Source organism: Vulpes lagopus, chromosome 3 (assembly GCF_018345385.1).
Source record: "Vulpes lagopus strain Blue_001 chromosome 3, ASM1834538v1, whole genome shotgun sequence".
Classification (NCBI taxonomy): domain Eukaryota; kingdom Metazoa; phylum Chordata; class Mammalia; order Carnivora; family Canidae; genus Vulpes; species Vulpes lagopus.
In genome coordinates, this window is record NC_054826.1 from 44,532,208 (window position 1) to 44,556,275 (window position 24,068).

Genomic DNA, 24,068 nt, shown 5'->3' on the forward strand with positions numbered 1-24,068 from the left:
TTGAGGATCCACCTTTTGGTGGATGTTTGTGTCACTGCGCATAAAATGGATTTGTGTCCTCAAAAGGGGAAGCTGCACAGATTCACTACATTACATCTCATGAATATGAAAGGGCTCCCATTAGAAAATTATAGAAATCATATTAGTTCAAAAATAAACTCTACCTTCCATCTCCAGCCTGATCTATATTTGACACCTTCCAAAGTGCAATGCTTTCAGGAAGATGTGACATATAAACATGCAAGTTGTTAGATGTAGTAACAACACTCAACTGCATGGAACCCCACACTGTGAATACAGTTCATGCTAGCACTCCTGAAAGAGGACCCTCTCCCTTGGGCAAGTCCAATAGCTCGCCACTCATCCAATAAATCACATATAATAGCTTCTGGGCCATCGGGATGGCTTTGTCAGGGCCATCTGAAAACACTTTGTTTCCAAGAAATGCTTAGCAGGGCTTCACTGAGTTTAGTGAAGTGTGAGTGAGGAGGGCAATTAGGTCTTCTGTAAAAATAAAAACTTCAAACGAGGTGATATGGAATGAGTTAGGTTGATATCGCCTCATTGACAAGACATGAAGGGTCAGCATGAAAATTCCTCAGGTGAGGTTCAATAAGCTACAACTCAGTTGGAACACTCTCCCCTGAATCTCTTGTCTCTCTGAAGATAACCCAATTCTCTCTAGACAAACAAGTCTCTCCTAACTCCAGAGAAAGGCATGCTGTAACTTCCCTCAGTGATGACTTAGACTCAGCTTGAGGAAATTCTCCTGCGTCTAACATAAATGCCCCCAATGACAATGTAAGCTTACTTGCTTGAACTTTCCTTAGGTGAGGAAAAGAGCTGGCTGACTCAAATTTTGCACTTCTATTATCTGTCCAATTCTTATCAATTGGAAATAGAAGCTGAAAGATTGACCATGTCAATCTTTCAAACATAAAGTATACTAATCTAAAGCTATCACTCTAACTGACCCAGGGTTTCTCATCCTCAGCACTGCTGACACTTGAGCCTGGAAATTCTTTGTTGTGGAAAACTATTCTGTGCATGGTCTCTGGTCTCTACCCCCTACAGGCCAGTAGCATCCTCTCCCCACCTCAACAAACTGTGACAATCACAGTGTCTCAAGACATTGCCTAATGTCCCCTAGGGAGCAAAATTGTCCCCTGGTAAGAACAACTGATTCAACCTAACATCAACACTAAATGTAAGCAGGCTGCTACAGTGAATATATGTCATATGATAACAATATAAAATATGAATGTATATATGCCTGTATTTTCATTTAAAATTCTATACTCATTGTGGTCATTTTGCATTCTACAATTATAATCAAAACTAATGTCTCTGTTCTTTTTAAAAAATTTAAGATGTAGATAAGTAGTTGAGTCCCTCTCACACTACCCAAGATCAATGCAGTGTATGTAAAGCCCCACACCAGCTAGGAGGCGATCTGAGTTTTTCTCCAATGCTGAGGACAAACAGCTGCTGTAGCACATGCTTGATGGGTAACAAGTAGACAGCTACCTACTTGGATCTCTCCTCTCCTCTTTAGTGCCCACAATATTCTTATAAATCTAGATACCTTCCACTGTAAGTGGTTTCTCTGGGACCTCACAGGTTTGATTTCTTGTGATTTAAAAGGAAGGAAGTCAGCTTACAGAACATGAAATTCTTACAATACTGGAGACGGGAAATATAGAATCTGTTGTCAATTCTCAATAACTGTGAGGCACTGGCAAAGTCATTTTCTCACTTGGGCTTGATGATGAGTTTTAGGCAGGATGCATTTGGTTCTCAGTGACAAAAATAAACTCAAGTAGGCTTAAGAAACAAAACTACCACCACCAGCACTACCACCACCACCACAACAACAATGAAACAAAGGTGGGGTGGAGAATAAATTAGTTCATATATTGAAAAGCTTAGTGACAATGCTGCTTCAGGCCCGGCTAGTTCCAGGTACTCTACCATCACCATCAGGAATGACTCTCCTCTCTTCTCACATCTCTGCTTGCCTCTCTCTGCTGACTCCATTCCTTGAGAGGTCAGATGGCTGCATTGTTCCAGCCTTAACATCTCCCAGAGCCTCCCTAACTATAGTCCAGCCAAGCACACACAGCAAGTGCTTGTGAATGAGATGGAAACAATAAGCTGTGAATCTCGTTAGCTCCATCCAGGCTCTTGCACCTACTATGGGCAATTTTAGGGACTCTATGTATATTATCTCCAGTCTTCACAACAATGTAGAAAGTCAGTGTTGTTATTAACAGACAGGCCCAGAGGAATGAAGTAGGTCACTCAAACTCACCCAGGAAACAGCATAGCTCACTTAGCCTGGCTTCAAAGTCTAGGCCTCTCTCTCTATTTCTCACTTGGGCTGTGGAGGACAGAAACAATTAGGTAGGTTACAAGGTTAGGGATGGGTTGCACAGTGCAGAGAAATGCTGCAGACATGACGGCAGAAATAAACACTTGCAGAAGATGAGAGATTTCCTCCATTGGAGCCCATGGTTTCATTTGAGGTGGGGTAGAAATTAAGAATGGGATGAATTGGATGATGGAGCCAATTAATAGGTGAATTGCCATGTGAGGCAATTCCAGGCTTAGGAATAGCCCACTACAGTGGTGGTAATTCACTAACCTGAGTGCCCATCTTGGTTCTGACCCTTGGGTGTATTATTTATATCACTGAGTCTCCGGACAGTATTGTGATAGTAAAGGAGGGGGCATACATAAAATCCCTGAGTTGGATTCTTAGCATGTAATGTAGGCTGAACAGATGTGCAGTGGTTTCATCTATGTCCCTTCAGCTGTAGGCAAGGAGTCCAGCTAAATCTCAGGCATAGGGTGCCTTGTGCCTTTTGTGGTGGTAGGCTTGGCTACCATGCCCCAGAACTTCACTGGGGCCCATTATACCTTGAAGAATGTTGCACCTCACAGCCCTTCACAAGCCCGTGTGCAGAACTAGGCAGAACTTCAAGAATCATTTTCCTGAAAAATGTTCTCAGGAACTCAAAAGCAAGTAGGCCCTTATTTCTAAAAAATTCATTGGTTACAAGCAAAAGGGAGGTAATATCTCAGGTATTAAAATTATTTCTGTTTACACAAATAGGTACCTCACTTTTTAACCCCATCAAAAACAGGGGCTTCACAAACCCCAAGCATTTGAGAAGGAAAATGATTAGTCAGATATCTGATTAAACAAAGTATTGGAAAATATCATTAGGACACGTTTGAATTCTCTAACCAACTGTTTTGCCTATGCTAATACAGTTATTTTCCAATACTCAACTTTAATGCAAAAAGCTATGGTTTTATTTTTTATTTTTTATTTTTTATTTTTGAGAGAGAGAGAGAGAGCCCACATGGAGTGGGGAGGGGCAGAGGGAGAGAGAATCTTAAGTAAGTTCCCCACCCAGCGTAGAGCCCAACACTGGACTTGAACTCACAACCCTGAGATCATGACCTGAGCTGAAATCAGGGGTTGGACACCTAACCAACTGAGCCACCCAGGTGACCCCACAAAACAATGTCTTTATTAAATTCCTGAACTGATGAAACCACAGAGGAATCCCAGTTTCTGGCTCACGAATTGCTTTCTCCTCACAAATCTTTTATTCGACCTGAATGGTCACTGTGGCTATTTGTAGGAGGAGCCTTGATTCTGCCCATTGTTAATTACCTCCCCTAAGATGACCTCAGTGGTACATTCGAGAAGGAGACCAATGAGTTTGGATTTCATATCACATTAATTTTTTAGTAATTATCCTTTTCTGGTGTGAAAATAGTAGAATGAACCATTCAAGGCTTAAATTTCAGAGTCAGATTGCCTGGATTCAAATCCAGCTAGTTCTGCTACTTGCTACCAGTGCAATGATAGGAAAGTAAGCCCATCCAGGCCTCAGTTTCTTCACTTGTAAATGGGTATGATAATAATACTTTGTTCATAGAAAAGTTATGAGAGCTAAAAGAGAAAAATACATTAAAATCTCTGCTCAGTTCTTAACACGAAGCAAGACCTCATTTATAAGTGGTAATCTGGCCTTTGAAATTATTATTTTGGATTTGATCATTCCTGGTACTGGATTTTAGTTTGGTTGGTTTGGGTTTTTGTTTTTTGTTTTTTTTTACTGTCTCCTGAACATATCTCTCTCCTTCACCAAAAGTCCTGACACCCTGTCACTACATAGATAAATTAAGCATTATCTACACAGAACATTTTAATATCTGCTTGCCATTAATATTTTGAATGAAAGAGGAACCAGTTGTTTTAAGTGAATTTGGAGAATCGATCTGCACCATGCCCCCTATCATAGGTTAGTGAATATATTAACAAATGTGGGCAGCAGCAATTTCACAGATGACATTTACCACTTCGGGGATGGGAAGAAGAGTTTGGCCCTTTCTTGGAGAACTAAAGTTGGATCCAGGTCAGATTAAGGAGAAAAATGGTGCTGTAATGAAGACAATGGAAATTAGAAGAATTTGACTTCAAACACAGATGGTGTAGGATGAAGTTTTCGGGTTTGACTGAAACTGTTGGTGAATGAAGGCCTGCAGCAGGGCTGGCAGATAAGCACTCAGCATCCATTGCCTTGCCTCCACTCTTGGTCTGTGATTTTTCTAATTGCTCATGGCATTGTTTCCTACTGAGGCCAGGGCACCCTAGAATCCTTCTGAACACAGCATTCCAAACATCTACCACCAATCCATCAGAGTTAGCAAGGAAACTGCTTTGTCCAGCTGTAGGTCTTTTAATCAGAAACATTTCATGAGTTGAAACTATCGTAAAATCTTTACTCATTTAGAAAAAGATAAATTAGTAAAATCTAAATTAGTCTTCATTTTCAAGGTTGTGGGGGAATCCAATCACACAGATAATTAGTTAGACTTTGATTTACATGGGGATCTTGGAAAAGACACACATACACACCCACACATACACAAGACCATATGAGTTTAATGAATGACATATTGCTGCCTTTGCGTGTTTCCTCTTGCTTTTTTAACAGATTAATTAAAACTGGTTTTCCTTATATTTGATGAGGACTCTATACACATTCCAAGAAGAACTTCAAACATAGTTTGGGGGTCAGGGAGCCCCTGTAGTGCATAAAGTAGGAACCAGGTAAGTGCATAGCCCCTGGTTACATGCCTGTCCCACACTAGGTATTTCAGTAAGAAATCATGGTCTATAAAGTGAGCCTGTATAAGTTCCAACGTTTTCCCCCTGTACTTTGGAACCTGTTTGTGTCTGTGCAGATGGTCTCTGTCAGTTGGAATAGTCGGGGGAAAAATGTAGCATAAGTGAACAAAATTAGCAAATGACATAGCAAACAGAGAACAGCATACAATTTGATTGGGGGCAGATCTAGGGACTGAGACATTTCCCAAGTAATGGTAGGTACCGACAAGTGGCTTAAGGAGCCACCAGAAGCATGGATTTAAAGGGGGCGGGGGAAATAACAGGAATCAGACAATTCTGTGATGTGTATTTCTGGACGGTGAAGTAACCCCCACACTTTGATTGTGGTATGACTGCTCTTCCATTGTCTGTATTTGTATAAATTAAAAAGCAGTTCTGTCTGTACTATATGAAATGAATTCATGCTGAACAAAATTTCAAAAAGTTCATGTAAAGAGTGATTTCACAGCAACTATCATATCAGGCTCCTGGAAAATTGCGCTTGAACTTCAGTTCCACCTCAGTCACTCAAAGGAATTTAAAAATTGGCTTCCAGCCATTCTTGTTCTTCAGCATGCATTTCCAGATATGCCTCAATAATACAAACATTAAAGCCTATTGATTGTGAGTTAAAATCTGTTCCTACCAAAGCCTCGCCGCTAAGTGGACGTCAACACTGACTCCACCGTGCCCTGGTCAGGACACCTCTACATTCAGGGGCCTTGAAGAAGGCACAGAGTAACACGGCTATGAAGGAGCCACTTTGAACTTCATAACAAAATTACATGAAAAGCTATGAACTCTACCAGATGATAACTGCTATAAATAACCATTTATTCAAAGAAATGTTTCTTACTTGAAATCTTGAGAGTGCCTCGGGACTGGGAGATGGGAAACTGGAAACATGATTTGTAAATAAACCCTCCCCTCTCCTTGTACGTCTTCCTCTTTTTTTTTTTTTTTTCGTCATGCTGTCAGGGCAAACACCATGCGGAGTAGTTAGAGGGTGGATTTTGGGACACGCAAATCTGAGTTTGACCCCTGGCCCCTGTCACTTGCTAACTATGCAATTTTACTGCTCTGTGCCTCAGTTTCCTCATTTACAAAATGGAGATCATAATCATTCTAACCTTTTAGAGATCGTATATATAAAGAGGCTGACACCGTGAGTTCCAGATAGTTATTGCCCCAAAACATGAGCAGTCACAATAGTAATAATGATGATAGTTAGTAGGGAGAGAGTTATGGGACAAATATGGATTAAATGTTAGCCCTAATTCTGATGAAACTCTGACGTGCTCAGGCTACTTCTGCTGGAGCATTTGGCAAGAACATCATGCCTCCCAGGGCTCCCAAACTGTTAGATATAAATTGAATCTTTCAAGCCAAATTCCATTTATCCATTGCTCTATTTTAGGGATGATGATTCTTCAGCTGTGTTACTGGACAGGAGCCCCTAACACTTGAGCTGTAGGAGTCTCATTCCCTGTCTCTTTCTACAACTCCCATCCTCAAAAAAGTAACAGGCTAGTGGCTTGGTGGCTCTGTGCTACTGTCTGTCATGTTTCCTCTTACCCATCGCCTTTTCTTTCAAAGATTGCTCAGACATCAACTTCCCTAAGAAAGCTTGTTGGATTCTCTCCCCCTACATCTCCCTGCCTAGGCTAGACCAAGTGTCCTCTTCTCTACCTCCACAGAACCATGTCCTTACATGCCACTCTCTTCTTTATTACATGGTACTGAAATGAGGTACTTACCTCTCTGCCTCCCCTACTCGACTGTGAGCTCCCTGAGGGTAAGAATGATGTCTTGCTTATTTTGGTATTCTCAGTATTGAATGGAGAGTGTATATTAGGCACTCAAATTTTATGGAATTAAATTGATCTATCAATGACACTTAATGCACTGAGGAATAGATCAGGAGATGCAATTATAAAAGTGGCAAGAAAAAATGGCATCCATTTGAAGTGCCTGAAAATGTATTTGCATATGTAGTACATCTAAAAGCAGGAAAACACATTTCTTCGGACTCAGATACTTCCTGCCTGAGTTGAAACTCTAACTGGATTCTTGAGTTTGCTTTCTCAACACCTTACCCTTCTTTCCACACTTCCAGCTTTAGGGCATATCCCATGGGCTGCTACTCTTGGCTCATTTCTCTGAGCCTCCCAAATGAACAAACAAGCAGACAAGCAATCGCAAGGACCCCAACAAGTAAGGGTGAATCGGGTGAAAGTACACACAGCAATTATCTTCACTCAGCAATTTGGCTGCCAGGAGCTCCCTGCCATGTGAAAGAGAGGTTGCAGGAGGCTTCTGTGTGGAAGGAGAAATTTTTGACCTAAGGGCAGCTCTAAGTTACTGCCCACCACCTGCCAGGCTGGCTGCTTCTCCTCATGGCCTGGAGTAGCTGTGCTTTGTAGGCAATACCCCATCATAGGCAAAACAAAACAAAAATGAAAACAAAACAGTGGTGGAGAGAGTGGGGCCACTGGCCAATTCTTTAGGATGCACATTCTTCTTTCTCCCTCTACCCTAAACTAATTAATTTGGTTAGAGTCTATGTTGTTTATTTGCTCATGCATTCAAAAGGTGCTGTTCATTAGGAAATTTGAGGTACGGGGTGAATAATGTAGACAGATGTCCACCTTCAGATAGTAATAAGGACTGAAGAAATTTAAGCAGGCTAATAGGATAGAGTGCATAGGTGAGCAACCTGGAAAAAGGCAAACAGGGAAAGTTTCAACAGAAGGAGTAGGCTTGTGAGTATCAGTGATGTGGTAAGTGGGGAGAATATTCCACATAGTGGGAACAGGAACTGTGAAGACAGAAGGGTACGGCATGTTGAAGCAGCAGAAGTAAAGATGGCCACGTTGGCTGGAGAATAGGGGGCCAAGTGGAGAGTGGTTAGAGCCATTATCGGGAACAAGGTGGGAGAGGCAGCTTGTGCCAGAGGAAGAAAAACACATAGGTGATCATAAGGAGTTTCAGTTTCTTTCCATGTACAGTGGGAAGCCATTGGAGGGTGCCAAGCAGGAGAGTGCTAAGACCTATTTCTGTCTTGAAAATAGTATTCAGACTGCTGTGGAGAAGGGATGTGGACAGTGGGGAGTAGATGGATATATGGCAGGAGGGGAAGCAGGGAGACCAGCATGAAGATAGTTCAGTGAGAGACAATGCGGAATTATAGTAGGGCAGTGGCAGGGAAGATAGAAAGAAATGAATGTTTCCCTGACTGATTGCATTTCAGCTGTATAGATGGACATTTCCACTCGTGCCCATTTTGTGAAATATGCACCTTCCTACAGTATGAATTTGGACATTTGGAGGAACATCAACCCACTTGAAAAAATACATCTGGAGCATTTCTTTCTTTCTTTTATTTTTTGGTTATTTATATTGTGAGCTGGTTTCAATGTGACTTTCTCTGGATGCTCTCATGACACTCATTGCTGACCTTTGACCCCTCTGTCCTCTTTCCCAGGTCGTCCCATTCCACCTACATCCTCGTCTAGCCTCCTCCCATCTGCTCAGCTGCCTAGTTCCCATAATCCTCCACCAGTTAGCTGCCAGATGCCATTGCTAGACAGCAACACTTCCCATCAAATCATGGACACCAACCCTGATGAGGAGTTCTCCCCCAATTCATACCTGCTCAGAGCATGCTCAGGGCCCCAGCAAGCCTCCAGCAGTGGTAAGGAAACTGTGGTGTCTGAATGCGTGCTGTTGTCTGTGTGGCATTCTTGAGTCTGGAGAAATGACAGCCCCAAAACGAGGGCTGAGGAGAACGTGGTGTGGGGAGCATCAGGTGAAACACGCTTGTCGCTTTGTGGCATTGCAGTTGTAGGATACATTTATTGAAGGTCACAGTAACTGAAGAGATTTTGCTTATCTTAACAGGGCTTGCGCCTCCTTCACTGGGAGGGATTTGCCCACTGCTGCACATGAGAGCGTGCAGGTCTCAAAGGTGAAGTGCAGAGAGACAATGGAATATTGAATTTTGTATTACTACAATTCTGGTCATAGCCGAGTGACCCTCGACACCCTCACATGCCCAATTTGTGTGCATTTCAGATCTCTTGTTTTTTGATGGCTGGCTTCTGACTTTTTCTTCCTTACTTGTTTAGATGATTTTGTGATTAAAATGCGTTCCCTTGACATGAATACCGAATGCCTTGCCAAGTCTGAAGTGTTCGGGGGGGTGACCTCTCCTATAACCCTCTGCATGTGCCACTTCACTTGAATTTAACAAGCTGATCACATGGCACCATGATAAATAGTGTCTCTTAAGTCCTAGTTCTCATTGTGGTTTTCAGTTGCATAAAGCAAAGGGACTGGTCGGCAAGGTTCTCTCACTCTTTTGAGGATTTTGTGGCTACTGCCTCAGCTCCCAGTTTCTAGGTCTTAGGTAAAATTGTCCCAGACTCAGCAATAATCATGTCTTATTTTGACCTGCCTTGTTGGTGAAATGGTCACAAAACGTATGAACACAGGAATGGGCAAATATCTAAGGTTAAGTACCCATGGCCAAGGACAGACATTTGCAGAAATTAATTGCTCCTGATCCAATGGCTTTGGAGCTATCTTCTGAATTGACCACTCATGGTGTTCATTAGCATTTCCCATCAAAGGCAATACAGAGCTTTCCATGCCAAGGGTGTACCTTGATGAGATTGTGTTTTGGCTTCACCCATGAAAATATACCACCACTGGCCTCAACCTCTACAATTAGAGAGGACCTCCCAAATACATTGAAGATGATTCATTCTGAAGATGGAATGATGGACTGCTACTTAGGTTGGCCCATGCCCTTCTTCAAAGCCAGGCCTGATATATTTAGTAAACTCGTATTCTTTTTCAAAAAAATTACCTAATCAAATCTCTCATCAAATGAGCAATCCATTGTTGATATTATGAAGGCCTTTAATCTACCATAAATCTTTATTAGAACTCATCAGAGCTTCTAGTTTGAGAGAAATGTGATTATGGCACTCTTAAAATGACATTACATCATTGGGGTGATTGGTTTATCATTTGGAGAAGAGACATCAATCATAACTAGCATAACCACACAGTAAATGAATTCAACCTTTCTACTGCGGAACAATGACACTGTAATTGCTCAAAATCAGGCTTAAAATGAAATCGGAAAATGCTCTTTCTTCAAATGTGATGTTAACTTAATGGAATATATTATGAAAAATCATGTTTGAGGAAATTCTATATAATTAAAAATATGTGGAAATATATTCCCTTTTTTCTTTCATCGGAACCTGATTTTAGCTACAGAGCCATTTTTTTTTTTTTGCTGCAGAGATTATGTTGCATTTAATTGAACTATCCTCGCTTATGTTTTGCTGCTTTTTATTTCATACTATGTAATCGTGATGAATATTGTATTATGAAGGACAAGAGGCTTTTGAAATCAGGTGCACCTGCTGATAGCTTTTTAAAAACAGACAATTATTAGGGAGAAAATGAGCTTTTAAAAACTATATCCTTTTATGCATATATGGATAGCCAAGCAAAGATGATTTCCAGAAGAGAGGTCAGTTCATATCTGAGGGCCATCCAGAATGTTTTCTCAGTGATAACACTGAGAGATTTCTTTTCTTTTTGACATTGTATCAGATTATAAGTTGTTGATAGGGTGTTTTTGTTGGCTTTCTGCCTAATCGAGACCTCACTTTGGTGGACACAACAGATCTTTGTGTTCAGAGTCAAACTTAGCTATTTTTCATCACTCACATCTATTTGTTCAGCTCACTTAAGATTGATAGCAATTTAAGCTTCAGTAACAGGGGGAAATACTGCAGAACATTTGAGGGTCCATTTTCATCCCGAACTAGAGCTGTGTGGATACGATTTATTCACCTGAGGGGTGAAGACCCAACTGTGCAGTACCCTTTTTTTCAGCAGGTGCTTATCTGAAAACTTGTTAAAGCTCTGGCTAATGGGCAGTCATTCAAAATTCTTGACTCTAACTTAGCTAAGTGAGTACAAATCAAGTGCAAATATGTGTGCTCTTAGGTAGGGGTGTGTGTGTGTATCTGTGTGTGTGGATGTGTGTCTTATGGAATGGATTTGGGGTCCAGGGTGAATTGGGGATTCTATCAAGATCAGAATGCAGTTGCCATGAATTTAAATTTGACATAAAGGATTGAAAATAGAGTTTGACACAGAAGATGCGAAATACAGAGCTGCGTGCCTGGGTGTCCTGAATTGAATTTGATGAAAGGGGCTGGGTTTTTCTGTAGGTGTCCTGGCACAAACAAAATGACCATGTGATTCGTTGTGTTATGTTTAGCTGGTTAATTGCACAGAATTTTTTTAAGTTGGTCATTTGTCAGTGACCTTGTGTTCTGAAGACCTGGTAGTAGTTTGATCTTTGTCTCTTTTGGGGGAAATGAAACCTCTTCCAGCATGCTCAGCCCCATACACGACAGTAAAAAATTTATTTGCAGCTATCCTCTTATTGTTGCTGTTAATACTTGACATTACTGAAGCCCATCACTAAGGAGAGTCAGTACTCACATTGCCTGCCCAAAGAGCCTATGTTCTAAAGAGACAACTTGGACATAAACTAAACACCTAAAATGTTTTGACAACATGAAAACATCCTCAAGGCAACAACAAAACTTCACCTTTATGACTTGACTGTCAGTATTTTCTGTGACTACAGTGCATTCTTTAGTGGACGGTACTAAAACCTCAGCACCTCTGAAGCCGAACTGCTCTAACCTTCAATCTATGCCAATCCAGCAGTTATCCAGGTACAGCTAGTTAGATGCTTCGAAGGGTGGTGTCTTCCTTTCCCTCCAAGCATTTTCTTCCAGATAGCTGAGCTCTGGCAAGTGGCTCATCCCATGTTCTGACCTTCTGCCAGGGTGGGATAGTTCCAGAGATGTTTCTTGTATACAGAAGCATAATTTCAAATCCTATGAAACAACTCATCTGGAAAAAAATCTGGATCCCAGCAGCAGCATAATGGAGGCTCCTGCAGATGGAGGAACAAGACAGCCTTCCAAATCAGGATAGGGTTTGCAGTTTGCTATCAGCACACGAGGCAGAAAATATATGTGCAGCCACATTATAATCTAAAAACATTGGCTCACCTCCCCTCTCAGAAATGGTTGAGTTTAGGGGTTTTTTTTTTTAAGTCTAAATAAAGGGTTTGGAACTCTCATTAGTGACATCAGACTACAGAGGAGAAATGTAATCAGGATGCCTCTGCCAGGACCCCTCTCAGTTGGCCCTGTGTGGCAAAGGAGCTGTCCCAGTTGGAGAGTCTCTGTTTGTCACTGAGTGCATTAAAGGTGCCCTGAGCCCTTTTTAAAAAAGCAATGTCAAAAAAAAAAAAAAAGCAATGTCTTAGTTAATTATAAACAAAAATAGTACATCAGAATTAGCAAGCTTCAGGTTTCCTTGAGTGGTCCAAGAATTCAGTTGCTTACTTAACTTAATGATTGTCTTATATTCAGCATCATAAAGCAAAATCTTCCTTGATTTATTCATTTATTCAGCCAACCAGCCATTCATTCCTTTTCTTACATCTCCCCCATGATGTGTGACAGCTTAGAACGGATTTCTCTAACTAGAAAACTATAATTATAGATGATAGAATAAGGGTGAAGGGAAAAAAATAAACAGAGCGGGAAACATACATATAAATTCGTATATAAAGTCCTGTTCCATTATTTAAGATACACAGAAAATTTGATTCTGAGCTTCCTAGAAACCAAAGCAAAAAGGGTAACACAGATAAGATAAAATGCATAATATCCATGATAAAAATAAATCAACTGCTTCAGGGAAATTCTATGAGTCCTCTGAGGGAGGCCAGAAAGAAACTTATTTTAAAAGAGCTAATGTGTGCATCTCAGATAACTGAATTCTCAGTGACATGTCATAATACATATGCTAAAGAATTTCCTATCAAAATTTCTTGAAAATGCCCTCCACATAAGCCATAGAAAACACTTTCAGTTAAAAGGCAATTGTACAAATATCCAAACATTGCACAGCCCAGGGATAAAATTTGACTTAATCCATGGATAAACCGTGGTTTTACTAAGAGGCCATATATCCTGCATTCTCATTGACAGTGGACCATATATTCATTGCTCATAACTAAATTTTTATAGGAATTAACTGACTTTGAGGTTATAGTCAGAACTCTAAAAACAAAACAAAACAAAAAGCCAAAAAAACCTCTAAAAACAGATTTTCTAGGTTACCAATTCATCTTGACAGTTATAGATATGTAAGAATTTCTATTCTCTGATGAAAATTAAAGCACACCTTTCCAGGACAGCCTCACTCATTGGGGCCCGCCCATCATCCATGGGGCTGGATTTGGGACAAGCAAGAAGAGGGTCCTCAGAATTGTTTTAAGTTAATGAAAATTCTTCCCCTTATATATTTTGGGGAAATTTTTTTCCTCTAGTATATTCTAAATTATCTCGCTTTATTAAGCAGCTATGCTTGCTGCAATTTAACTTAGTTTTGGGTTTTTTGAAGAGCTCACAGCAATCACTATACACATAGATGATTGTACTGTGCTGATAATACTGACTCATTTTTTAAAAGTCATTGTACACTGTGAGGTGTTTGTGCCACCTCTCCTGATGTACCGCATTTAAACACCAGCTTCTCTTCTCTGTAGGTTTTGCTCTCTCAACTTCTCTCCCTCCTGCAGAGACCTCCACTGCAGGGGTTCTGATCTTACGTTCATGGTAGATGCTCAATATTTATTAAATAAACTAGTTAACCAATATCTTTAGCAACTCCCTTCATTCTATTAATTTACTCCTTTTAATCATGTACGATGGGGGGAATGGATAATTTAAGGAAGGACGGGCAGATCAGAATGTCCCAGCATGGGGAAATACATGTATTTTACAAAAATATATTCAATATACATATTTTGTGTCATACTGTGTCCGTTTGTAGGTGAGAAGTTTTCAAAAGAGCCTCATCAGGTGCACCATGAAGAGTAGTGGCAAGGCCAGTGCAAAGAAACTGGTGGGACTGCTGACCAGAGAAGCTTCGCCTATCTGGGAAAAATTTCTTCCTTAACTCATGATTTTAGGGACAGGAAATCAAGTCCCAACATCATTCCCTTTATCACATTGAATTTGTTCTGTGCATGAGCCTCTTGGTTCCAAACTCTGCCCTCAACCAGATGTTCAGAGCTCCCTGAACATGGGTGCCCAGGTAGCGGTTGGCCCTGGCTGCTACTCCTCCGGAGGAGTTCTCAGGCCACTGGGCAGTGAAGTTAAGTCCAGGATGCTGTCTCAAGGCTGTGGAGGTCACAGAGACGGCACCTGCTCTTGCCCCAAATGCATACCCACACAGGGTTTGGCTCCCCACCGGAGAACCTTTGCCTCCCTTCATGTTAGCTGTTATGCTAAGCACTTTATATACCTTCCTTCGTTGACTTTTATCTTTCCCCACCACATCCCAATGCAGTAAGGTCTTGCTATCATACTCATTTTATGGATGAAACAATTGTAGCACAGAGAAGTTAAGTAACTTGCCCAGATCACAAAGCTGGAAAATGAAGGACCTGTGTTTCAAATACAATCTTCCTAATTTCAGAGACTTTTTACCGTACCCCATTGTTAAATGTTATCCTCTAAAATCTTTGTGTAGCCTCTTGAAATACACAGAATGCACTGAAAACATTATATTAAGGGGCATGTTACAGTTTTTAAAAGGTTGAAAAAACATATAGCTTCACAAAATACTCTTCACCTTCTCTGCTTGAAAAGCACACAAAGCCCCACCTATTCCCTTAGACTTTGGCTCAGTAAATTCCAGAGGGGCTGAAGAACTATGATTTCATGGCAGGGATTCTTGAAGTGATTCGTCTGATCTGATAAGTTTGGGAAGCGTGAATATAATGGGGAATCTCTAAAGTAGAAGTTGTCTCTGTTTCACAGCTTGGTCTTTGGCAAGTTATTCAGTTATCCTTTGCTTCTGCTTTCCTATCTTTCAAGCTTGGCCTTTGGCCCAAAATGTCTCTAAGCTTCCATTTTTGTCCTAACATTCTGTTTGTAAATTCCTTGTGTCCAGCTTGACCAGGTGGTCCCAGCTACAGCCCCCCCAAACCCTCTTCCCAGACAGTGTGGATTTCACCCCACCCTCTAGGCCACTGACAGAACAGGCCTACACAGTCATGCAAAGCTTGCACTTTTCCTGTGGAAGTGGAGAAATGAGATCTGGGGCCCTGTAACACTTTGTAGGGAATGTTGAAAGCAATCCCAGCAGCAAGCGGAAAAAGCATAAAGTCTCCAGCTTTATGGGCTCCTGGAAACTCACCCTATCCTCTGAAACAATGTTTCCCACCCTGAGAATTGGGAAGTGATGGTTCTCAGGACTCTCCTGACACTAGTAACTGGCATCAGGAGTCTAGCAAACAGAGATCAGACCTTATTTTTTTTCATGTGTGCCTTCTTGCAACACTGACACATTTTTTGATTGAAGGTCTAGCAATTTCCGTCCGCTAGGGTTGGGACCACTGTTCTGTACCATTGTGCAAATGAGCACATAGGCGAGATGGACAGGTAATTCCTTTGGAGATGCGCAGCATAGAAGTGACATATGACACAGAACTGCTCCTCTTCAGCAAATAATCTTGCTATTGACAAAATTCCCAAGGTCGATAAGCATTGTGTACATTCTACCTCTCCATCTCTGTCCCTGCTCCTTAGTACATACAAAAAGATGTCCTGGGCAAGCTCAGAGAATAGGAGCTATATGCCACCTCTTAACAGTTTCCTGCCCTTACAATTTTTATCCAGAATGCCAGCTTCTTCTGAATTCCCTTAAAGACTGCATTTAATCCTAAGTAGCTTCCTTCAGACTCTTGAAAAGCCATTTTAAAATATGGCCCCAACCCCTTATTAGAGATCTCTCAATTCTCTGTTGAATGAAAAGATAGATTTCTTTTACCAATGGGCAGTTTCAATAGAAGTTACAGCCCTAGCCCTTGGTAAATCTCTTGACCTCTCCCCCAAATAATAAAGAATAACTATATTCTTAAGAGTCAGACTCTAAGGTCCCTACTTGGATTCAAATTATGGCTCAGCCTCAGCCACTTTCTAACATTATGATCTTGAACAACGTAATAGATCTTCGTTTTTTAACCTATAAAACAGTAATAAAAGTGATAAAACGTATAAAGTTGTTATGAATATTAAATGACATTCTTCTGCATTAAATATCTTGAAAGGAAACTTAGTTGGAACAGAGGTCAAGTTTGATACTATTTACTTTTTAACTTAGTGTTAGTTTATTGTAAGTGATTTATATATAACAGGAAATTACCCATTTTTACCATTTTTAAGCACACAGTTCTGTGACTTTAAGTGCATTCACACTGTTATACAACCATTACCACCATCCATCCCCAAACATCTTAATCTTCCCCCCCCCCTAGAAACTCTGTACTCATTAAACACTAACTCTCTCCCTCTCCTCTCCCACTCCACCCCCTGCCACCACAGTAATATTTTGTTTCTATGAATTAGACTATTCCAGGTACCTCCTAGAAGACGGATCAATCATACAATCTGTGTCCTGTGACTAACTTATTTCACTTAGTACAATGTTTTCAAGATTCATCCATGTTGTAGCATTTGTCAGAATTTCCTACCTTTTTAAGGCTAAACAATATTCTTTTGTATCTCTGTACCACATCTTGTTAATTCATTCATCAGTCGAAGGACACTTGGGTTGTTTCCACCTTTTAGCTATTGTGAATAATGCTGCTATGAACTTGGGTATACAGATATCTGTTCCAGGACCTGCTTTGATTTCTTTTGGATATAAACCCAGAAGTAGAATCACTGAATCATACAATAATTCCATGTTTAATTTTTTGAGGACTTACCATACTGTTTTCCACGGTGACTATACCTGTTACATTTTCTCCAGCAATGCACATGGGTTCCAATTTCTCTACATCCTTACTAATGCTTATTTTCTATTTTCTTTTTTTATTATAATAGCCATTCTAATGAGCGTGGGGTGATATATCATTGATTGCATTTTTCTAACAATTAGTGATCTCGAGCATCTTTTCATATACTTATTGGCCATTTGTGTGTCATCTTTGGAGAAATATCTACTCCAGTCCTCTGACTACTTTTTAGTAAAGTGGTTTGTTCTTTGTTGTTGTTGAACTGGAGTTTGTTATGTACTCTGGATATCAGTCACTTATTAGAAATACGACTTGCAAATATTTTCTCCCATTCTGCAGGTTGTCTTTTCACTCTTCTGAGTGTCTTAATATTCAAAGATTTTTAATTTTGATGTCCACTTTCTCTATTTTTTCTTTTGTTGCCTGTGCTTTTAGTGTCTCATAACAAATATTTTAAGGCAACTATTCTGCTAAATTTTTTTTATATAAATGATAGCTCATTTAATCTTCTCAGAGGATATTTGAGGATATTTCTGAGAAAAAGAAAAGTAGCCTTTGTTGCTGGGAACCAGCCTGACGTTAATATGTAGGCAGAGGTGTTGTTAGGAGCTAGTCTGGCATTCCTGGCTGGCTGGTGGTGTTCTCTCTTTGAACAAAAACAATCTAGGAGAATATAAACACTAAACAAGGCCACTCTGAGACTAGGATGAAATGAAAATAATACCACTTTATAATATTGCCTTAACATAGACGGAAACAAAGTTACTATCCCAAACACAAAAATTCAAAACATTCCCCTCTCCAGACAAAAATGAATGATTATTCTTTCTTTACCAATTGCAGAATTAGCCTCTTCTTGTCAGCCTTTCCTATAGATATGATACATTGAGAAGTCTGATCACAGAATCATCCCCTTTCTCTGACAGCACCAAATGCAGAGTGAACCTGTTTCCCTGAGCCTTCTCTAAAATCACCTAACAATAGCTTTTTGTAATACCTTGGGCAAGCTCAGAGAATAGGAGCTATATGCCACCTCTTAACAGTTTACTAAAAGCACTCCATGGCTCACCATTGTGTGTCTTCATCCTCCTTGGAGCGAGTTAGTAAACCCAATTTTGTTTGACCACAGTATGCTTTGTAGTGTTTTGTCTGAAGGACATTGACCACCATTACACTGTGTATTACTATTACTCCTGTTTTACAGAAGGGAAAACTATGGCTCAGAGAGGTTAAGTAACTTGCCCAAGGATATATAGTAATTACAACAGGAATGTGACCCAAAGGAATTAGTCTCCACAGTGATAAGTGCATAGAAACGAAAGTAAATTGTAAAGAGACAACTCCAGAAAAAAATATTTATAAAATTAAAAAACATTCCTCAGTTACTACATGGTCAGGTCTTAGTAGCATTTACATGGGCAATAATGTTAATATTGAATAACAATCTAGGCATTATCTAAGAAAGATGGGGATATGGAAAAGGTACATATGTGGACCAGGCAGGTGGAGCAAAAAGCCTAGATCGGTATCTTCTGGAGTAAGAAGTTACTAGAGAATGCCTACAATTGAAAATGCAACAAATAGCAACAATACATGGTATTTATAGACTTAAATATCAAAATAATCAGGTAAAAAAGTAAATGTGGTTTCCCCTGGGAAGGAAAAAAATTGGTGGTGATGGAAAATGATTGCTACTTTTGAACCAAACTTTGTATAACTACTTGGTTATTTAAGTTCATTTAAAAATTTTGATGAAAATTAAAAAATTCAAAAGAAAATACAATGCAGAACCCTTAATACAGTGTCAGAAACTCCAAATGGTAGCTGTTTAATATTCTCAGACATGTTGTCATTTAACAAATATGTATCAATTAGGGGCTGTGTGTTTAAGACAGTACCAGGTGTTGTGACGTTGAATGGTTAGGCACCGGAACATTTTCATCGTATCTGTAGCTTTGTCTATTTCTGCTTCTGTTGATTGGGGATCCCTATGGAGTTGTTAAGGCTTTAGCCTTTATCCTAACCCAGCCCCTAGCCTTACTAAAAATCCCAGGCTTAGGATGGCACAAGCTAGAAAGGATGACATAACTACTGTGTTTCCTCATGACCAACCCAGCATCCATCCCAGCACAGGCCCCATCTTTTACCCAAAGCTTCCCAACCAACTCTACCCAGCTAGAGCCAGAGTTGGAAGTGCATAACAGACTTATAGTCTGCCTTATTCAATTTAGCACCTCATTACATCCTGATTTGTAATATTCTCTTGGTATTTCATGCATATAAGTCACTTATGTCAACATTAAATTGTCACCACTTAAAGACAAGGGTCATTTCTTTGGTCTCTCTGTATCATTTAACATTTGGGGCAGGTTGAGATGCACTCAAGACATCCTTATTGATCCAGCTTTAAAAAGACAGTGGTATACAGGAGCAGTAAGATGGCAGATGCATCCTCAGTAGGGCCTTCCTACTTGGGCGTGTTGACAGCAGGTCATTATAATGTTTTTAGACTTAAGATCATCTGTGATAATGTGTGTGAGCTTGATCACTGTTAGAAGAGGATACCATATGGTGTGATGACATAAGATGTATGTTTGTCTAATCTATTGCCTTCCTTGGATCTAAGGAATACTTCTTTCCTCATTCTTTTTAGTAGCTCCTGTCCTGAATCAATGTTGCCTTTGAGTTAGTTGCCTCTTATGTTAAATTTTTGGTAGTACAGCCATAGTCTCTAGGTACTGCCCTAGAGAATGCATGGCTTTAGCAATCTGTGTTAATTTCTCATGGCTACTATTACAAGTCACCCCAAATGGGGTGGTATAAACAGCAGAAATTTATTCTCTTATAGTTCTAGAGGCTAGAAGTCCAAAATCATGGTGTTGCTCCAAATTATGGTCCATGCTCCCTCCAAGGCTCTCAGGGAAAATCCTTCCTTCCCTCTCTTGGCTACTGATGGTTCACAGCAATCCTTGGCCTTCCTTGGTTGCAGCAGTGTAACTCTTATCTCTGCCTCCACCTTTTCATGGTCATCTTCTCCCTGTGTGTGTGTCTCTGGGTCTCCAAATCTCTCTTCTTCTTGTAAGGATATTAGTGATTGGATTTAGGGCTCTCTCTAATCCAGTATAACCTCGTCTTAATTACATCTGCCAAGACCCTATTTCCAAATAAGATCACATTCACTGATACCTGATGGCTTAGAACTTCAACCAATCTTTTCAGAGACAGGATTCAACTCACAGCAGCATCCACTTGAGTAGGAAGCAGGACAAATCTACTGGACGTTCTATGTGGGAATAGAGCTCAAAGCCTCCTATCTTCTTTCTGCCACAATGGGAAAAGCATCATCCATCCTCTTTCCCTCCACTTGCATTCTAGATCTCATCTGATCTCACCTTCTTCCTGTATTAAGTATCCCCTCAAGGGAGAATCTTTGCCAACAGGACTTAAATATTATTCCTTGGGCAGCTCCAGTGGCTCAGCAGTTTAGCGCTACCTTCAACCCAAGGTGTGATCCTGGAGACTCGGGATCGAGTCCCATGTCAGGCTCCTTGCATAGAGCCTGCTTCTACCTCTGCCTTGTCTCAGCCTCTCTCTCTCCCTGTGTGTGTGTGTGTGTGTGTGTGTGTGTCATGAATACGTAAATAAAATCTAGAAAGAAAGAAAAAGAAAAAGAAAGAAAGAAAGAAAGAAAGAAAGAGAGAAAGAAAGATTATTCCTCTCTTTGAAAAATTTCCAGTAAGTATTTTCTATCCTCTCTCACTCTACTGTCTCACTTCCCACATGCTCTGCAACCTATTATTTTTACTTAGTTGTTAACTACATCTACTACATTCCCTATAGCTTCCTATTTGCTCATACTCAAAACTAAAACTACTATTTTTTACTTTATGGCCCTATCCACTTCTCCAGGTCAAATCTTTTACCTAATAAGTCTAAAGGCCCTTGAATATTTCCACTAAGGTGTCCAATAGACAGTTCAAATGCAACAGTTTTGAAGTGACACAACAGATTTAAACCCAAACATGTCCCTCCATTTGGTTCTTCTTTGGTCTCCTCTATCTCAATACATGGCCCACCATCCAGTCATGTGCTCAAGTCAGGAACGTGGAAGGGATCTCCCTTGCTCCACATCAATTCTACCTAGAATAAATTGCCAAACCCTATCAATTTTGACTCAGATAATTTTCTATCCCTCCTACTACTACCCTAGCTCAAATTAGTATTATATTCAGCCTGGAGATCTAAGTGGTCCTAGGTTCTTCATCTTTCTTTTAGTCTGTCTGTCTGCTAAGCTATTCACAAGCCAATCTGCAGAGTCTCCATAAAATACATGTCTGAAAAAGTCTCTCTGCTGCTTAAAAACTCTTCGGTAGGAACCTTTTGTTCCCTGGATATAGTCTATACCTCTCAGCCTATCGTAAAAGGCTCCTGTGCCCCTCCCCACCCCCAATCTCTCACCATTCATCCCACTCCATTCATAGTTTCTGAATATGCCACAGCTATGCCTTAGAATCTTTGTGTGTGGTGTTCTTCTCTCCAAGAGACCTTTCTGATCTTCCGAGTGTGGGTTAATCTCACTTCCCATGTCTCTCTGTTGTTGAACTTCCGTGCTATATGACTGTGTTCAGCATCGGATTTGAGTTCTTTGAAGACAGGAGTCAATCTCCCTGTGTTCTGTTTTACTCTATGTGTTTAGCTAGCATAGAGTCTAGCACATAGCAGATTCTCAATAAATGTCAGGTGAATGAATAACAAATAGTGAATAAAGTCAAAGGATGGAGGAAAGGTGGGCTGAGGGTACTTTCAGTTTCTAAAGAAGGGTCCAGAGAAGTAGTGGGGGCAGACCCTGGCTCCCAAGCCACTTGCCTCATTCCGGAGTAGAAGAGGTAAAGAATGAAGAAGGCATTCTGGCAGATGGCATAGTGCAACATGGTTGGCAAAGAAGGCCAAAGGCCAGTAAAGAAGACAAACATGGTTAACATCTGAATTCTGAAATCAGAATGATCTAGTGAGGCATGGGAAAGCTATGTCGTATGGCACCTCAGAATGCCAGCACTAGCCTTTCCCGGATTCCCCTCAGGCCGACGTGGCCCTCTCTTTTGTTATTTTCTATCAAATCTTTTGTTTTATGATTTCTGTTGCACATTGTCGTTATTTCTTGGCTTGTAAATCCAAAGATGAGAGGATGCACGCATTTTTGATATCGAAGCATTTAGGCAGTTATCACTTAAATTAATGTTTTCTGCTAGAGTTGTATTTTAGTGGAAAACAATAATTGTTTCTAAGACAGCATCTTGGAGCTGAACCAATTCTATCAGTGAACACTCAACTATGGGAAGCTAACAATAAAGGAAGTGATCAATTGTTCCCTTCTCCCCCCACCACCCCCCGCCACCCTGCACATGCTCTATCTTCACTCCAAAGGGAGATTTTGCATCCCTTTGCTTGAATTTTGAAAATAAGTAAACTAAGCCAATGATGTAGCATCTTTTTAACACCTCAGCAGAACAATCAGTGCTCCTATGCAGATAGACACCTAATTTATCTTTATCACATTTCCCCATCCCTCATCCTTACTTAGGATTCACAAAGATTCATTCATGTAAGTGATGACCTTACAAATTCCTGCTTTCAAATTGTGTTGATGTCCAACCGTGGACTGAGAGGTGGGGACAGGAACTCATATGCCTTCATGCCAGCTTCCGAAATAGTTCTACAATGCATTTGTTGGCATTCACACTTGACTGGAATCACATTTCAATCTGTTCCATATGATTGGATACTGTGTTTTCTTCCCATCTGTGGTAATGGAGCACTCTTTCCAAGTTCTCAAGCTTATTTTCATCTGAATGACCTTTTCCATCTCCCTGGGGCACCTCACCATTACCCACCCACCCCTTCCACTCTGCCTGCTTAAGATACTGCTTTACACGTTACTCTTTCTGCAGTGACTGTGGCCTTTGATATATTTCTATCAGAGATTTTGTTGCTGCAGTGGAGGAGCAGTGATCTTTACCAGGTTATGACCCTGCACCTATTTCTGTGTGGGTTCCTCTCATGTTCTTGTCACTCAGGCCAAGCAATTTGCTTTTAAAAATAGGAAGAGATAGGATGAGACATCACTTATTTAAATATTAGGATGCCGGTATTATGATTTCTTTTGCTAACCAGTGCACCTTCTCTTAAGGACTAAAAACTGGTTAGAGTACGAGAGACTAAAGATTGGTTGTGAAAATAATTCACAGGGAGGGAAAAAAGTCATATTACATTGGGCAGACTTGGCCTTTTCTGCCTCTCTTTATTGATCTCAAATCGCTGAAAGGGTTCAGAAGATAAAAAGAATCTATAAAACAAAGGAGTAAATCATCGTAAAAAAGAAAAGAGCCCTGGAGACCGAAGAGGCCAGAGAATCAAATCTAAGTCTTAATTCTACCTAGAACTTTCCATGTTACTAAGGCAGTCGCCTGTCCTCTGGGAACCTTTAGTTTTTCCTAGTTTTGGGAGAATTTATTTTTATTGAAGTGTAATTCATATATGATATCCTATTGGTTTTAGGAGTACATCACAGTGATTTGGTATTTTTATACATCGCAAAATGATCCCCATGACCAGTGTAATTACCACCTGTCATTATACAAACTTATTACAATGTTAATAACTATATTCCCTGTACTGTACATTCCATCCCATGATTTATTTTATAACTGGAAGTTTGTACCTCCTCATCCCCTTCAACTGTTTTGTTTCCTCCCCAACAGTTCATTTCCTATATTGGAATCTGTTTCTATTTTCTTTTGTTTATGCATTTGTTTTGTTTTTTAGATTCCCCACATAAATGAAATCATATGGTATTTGTCTTTCTCTGGCTTTGTTCACTTAGCTTGATACCCACAAGATCCATCCGTGTTGTTGCAAATGGCAAGATCTCATTCTCTTTTATGGCTGTATAATAGT

The 24,068-nt window shown here is 40.3% G+C and overlaps 1 protein-coding gene across 22 annotated transcripts in view; it reads left to right on the forward strand.

Annotated features, from left to right (window-relative positions):
- The window catches only part of TENM2 (teneurin transmembrane protein 2), a 3,550,639-nt gene that overhangs the window by 3,169,885 nt on the left and 356,686 nt on the right, over positions 1 to 24,068 (forward strand). For 19 of the 22 annotated variants that reach the window (XM_041750467.1, XM_041750468.1, XM_041750477.1 and 16 more), the window contains one exon: positions 8,673 to 8,882. The exons of the other annotated variants lie outside the window; for them this stretch is intronic. In XM_041750467.1, the coding sequence (XP_041606401.1) occupies positions 8,673 to 8,882 (210 nt within the window). The remainder of the gene's footprint in view (positions 1 to 8,672; positions 8,883 to 24,068) is intronic. 22 annotated transcript variants of the gene reach the window in all.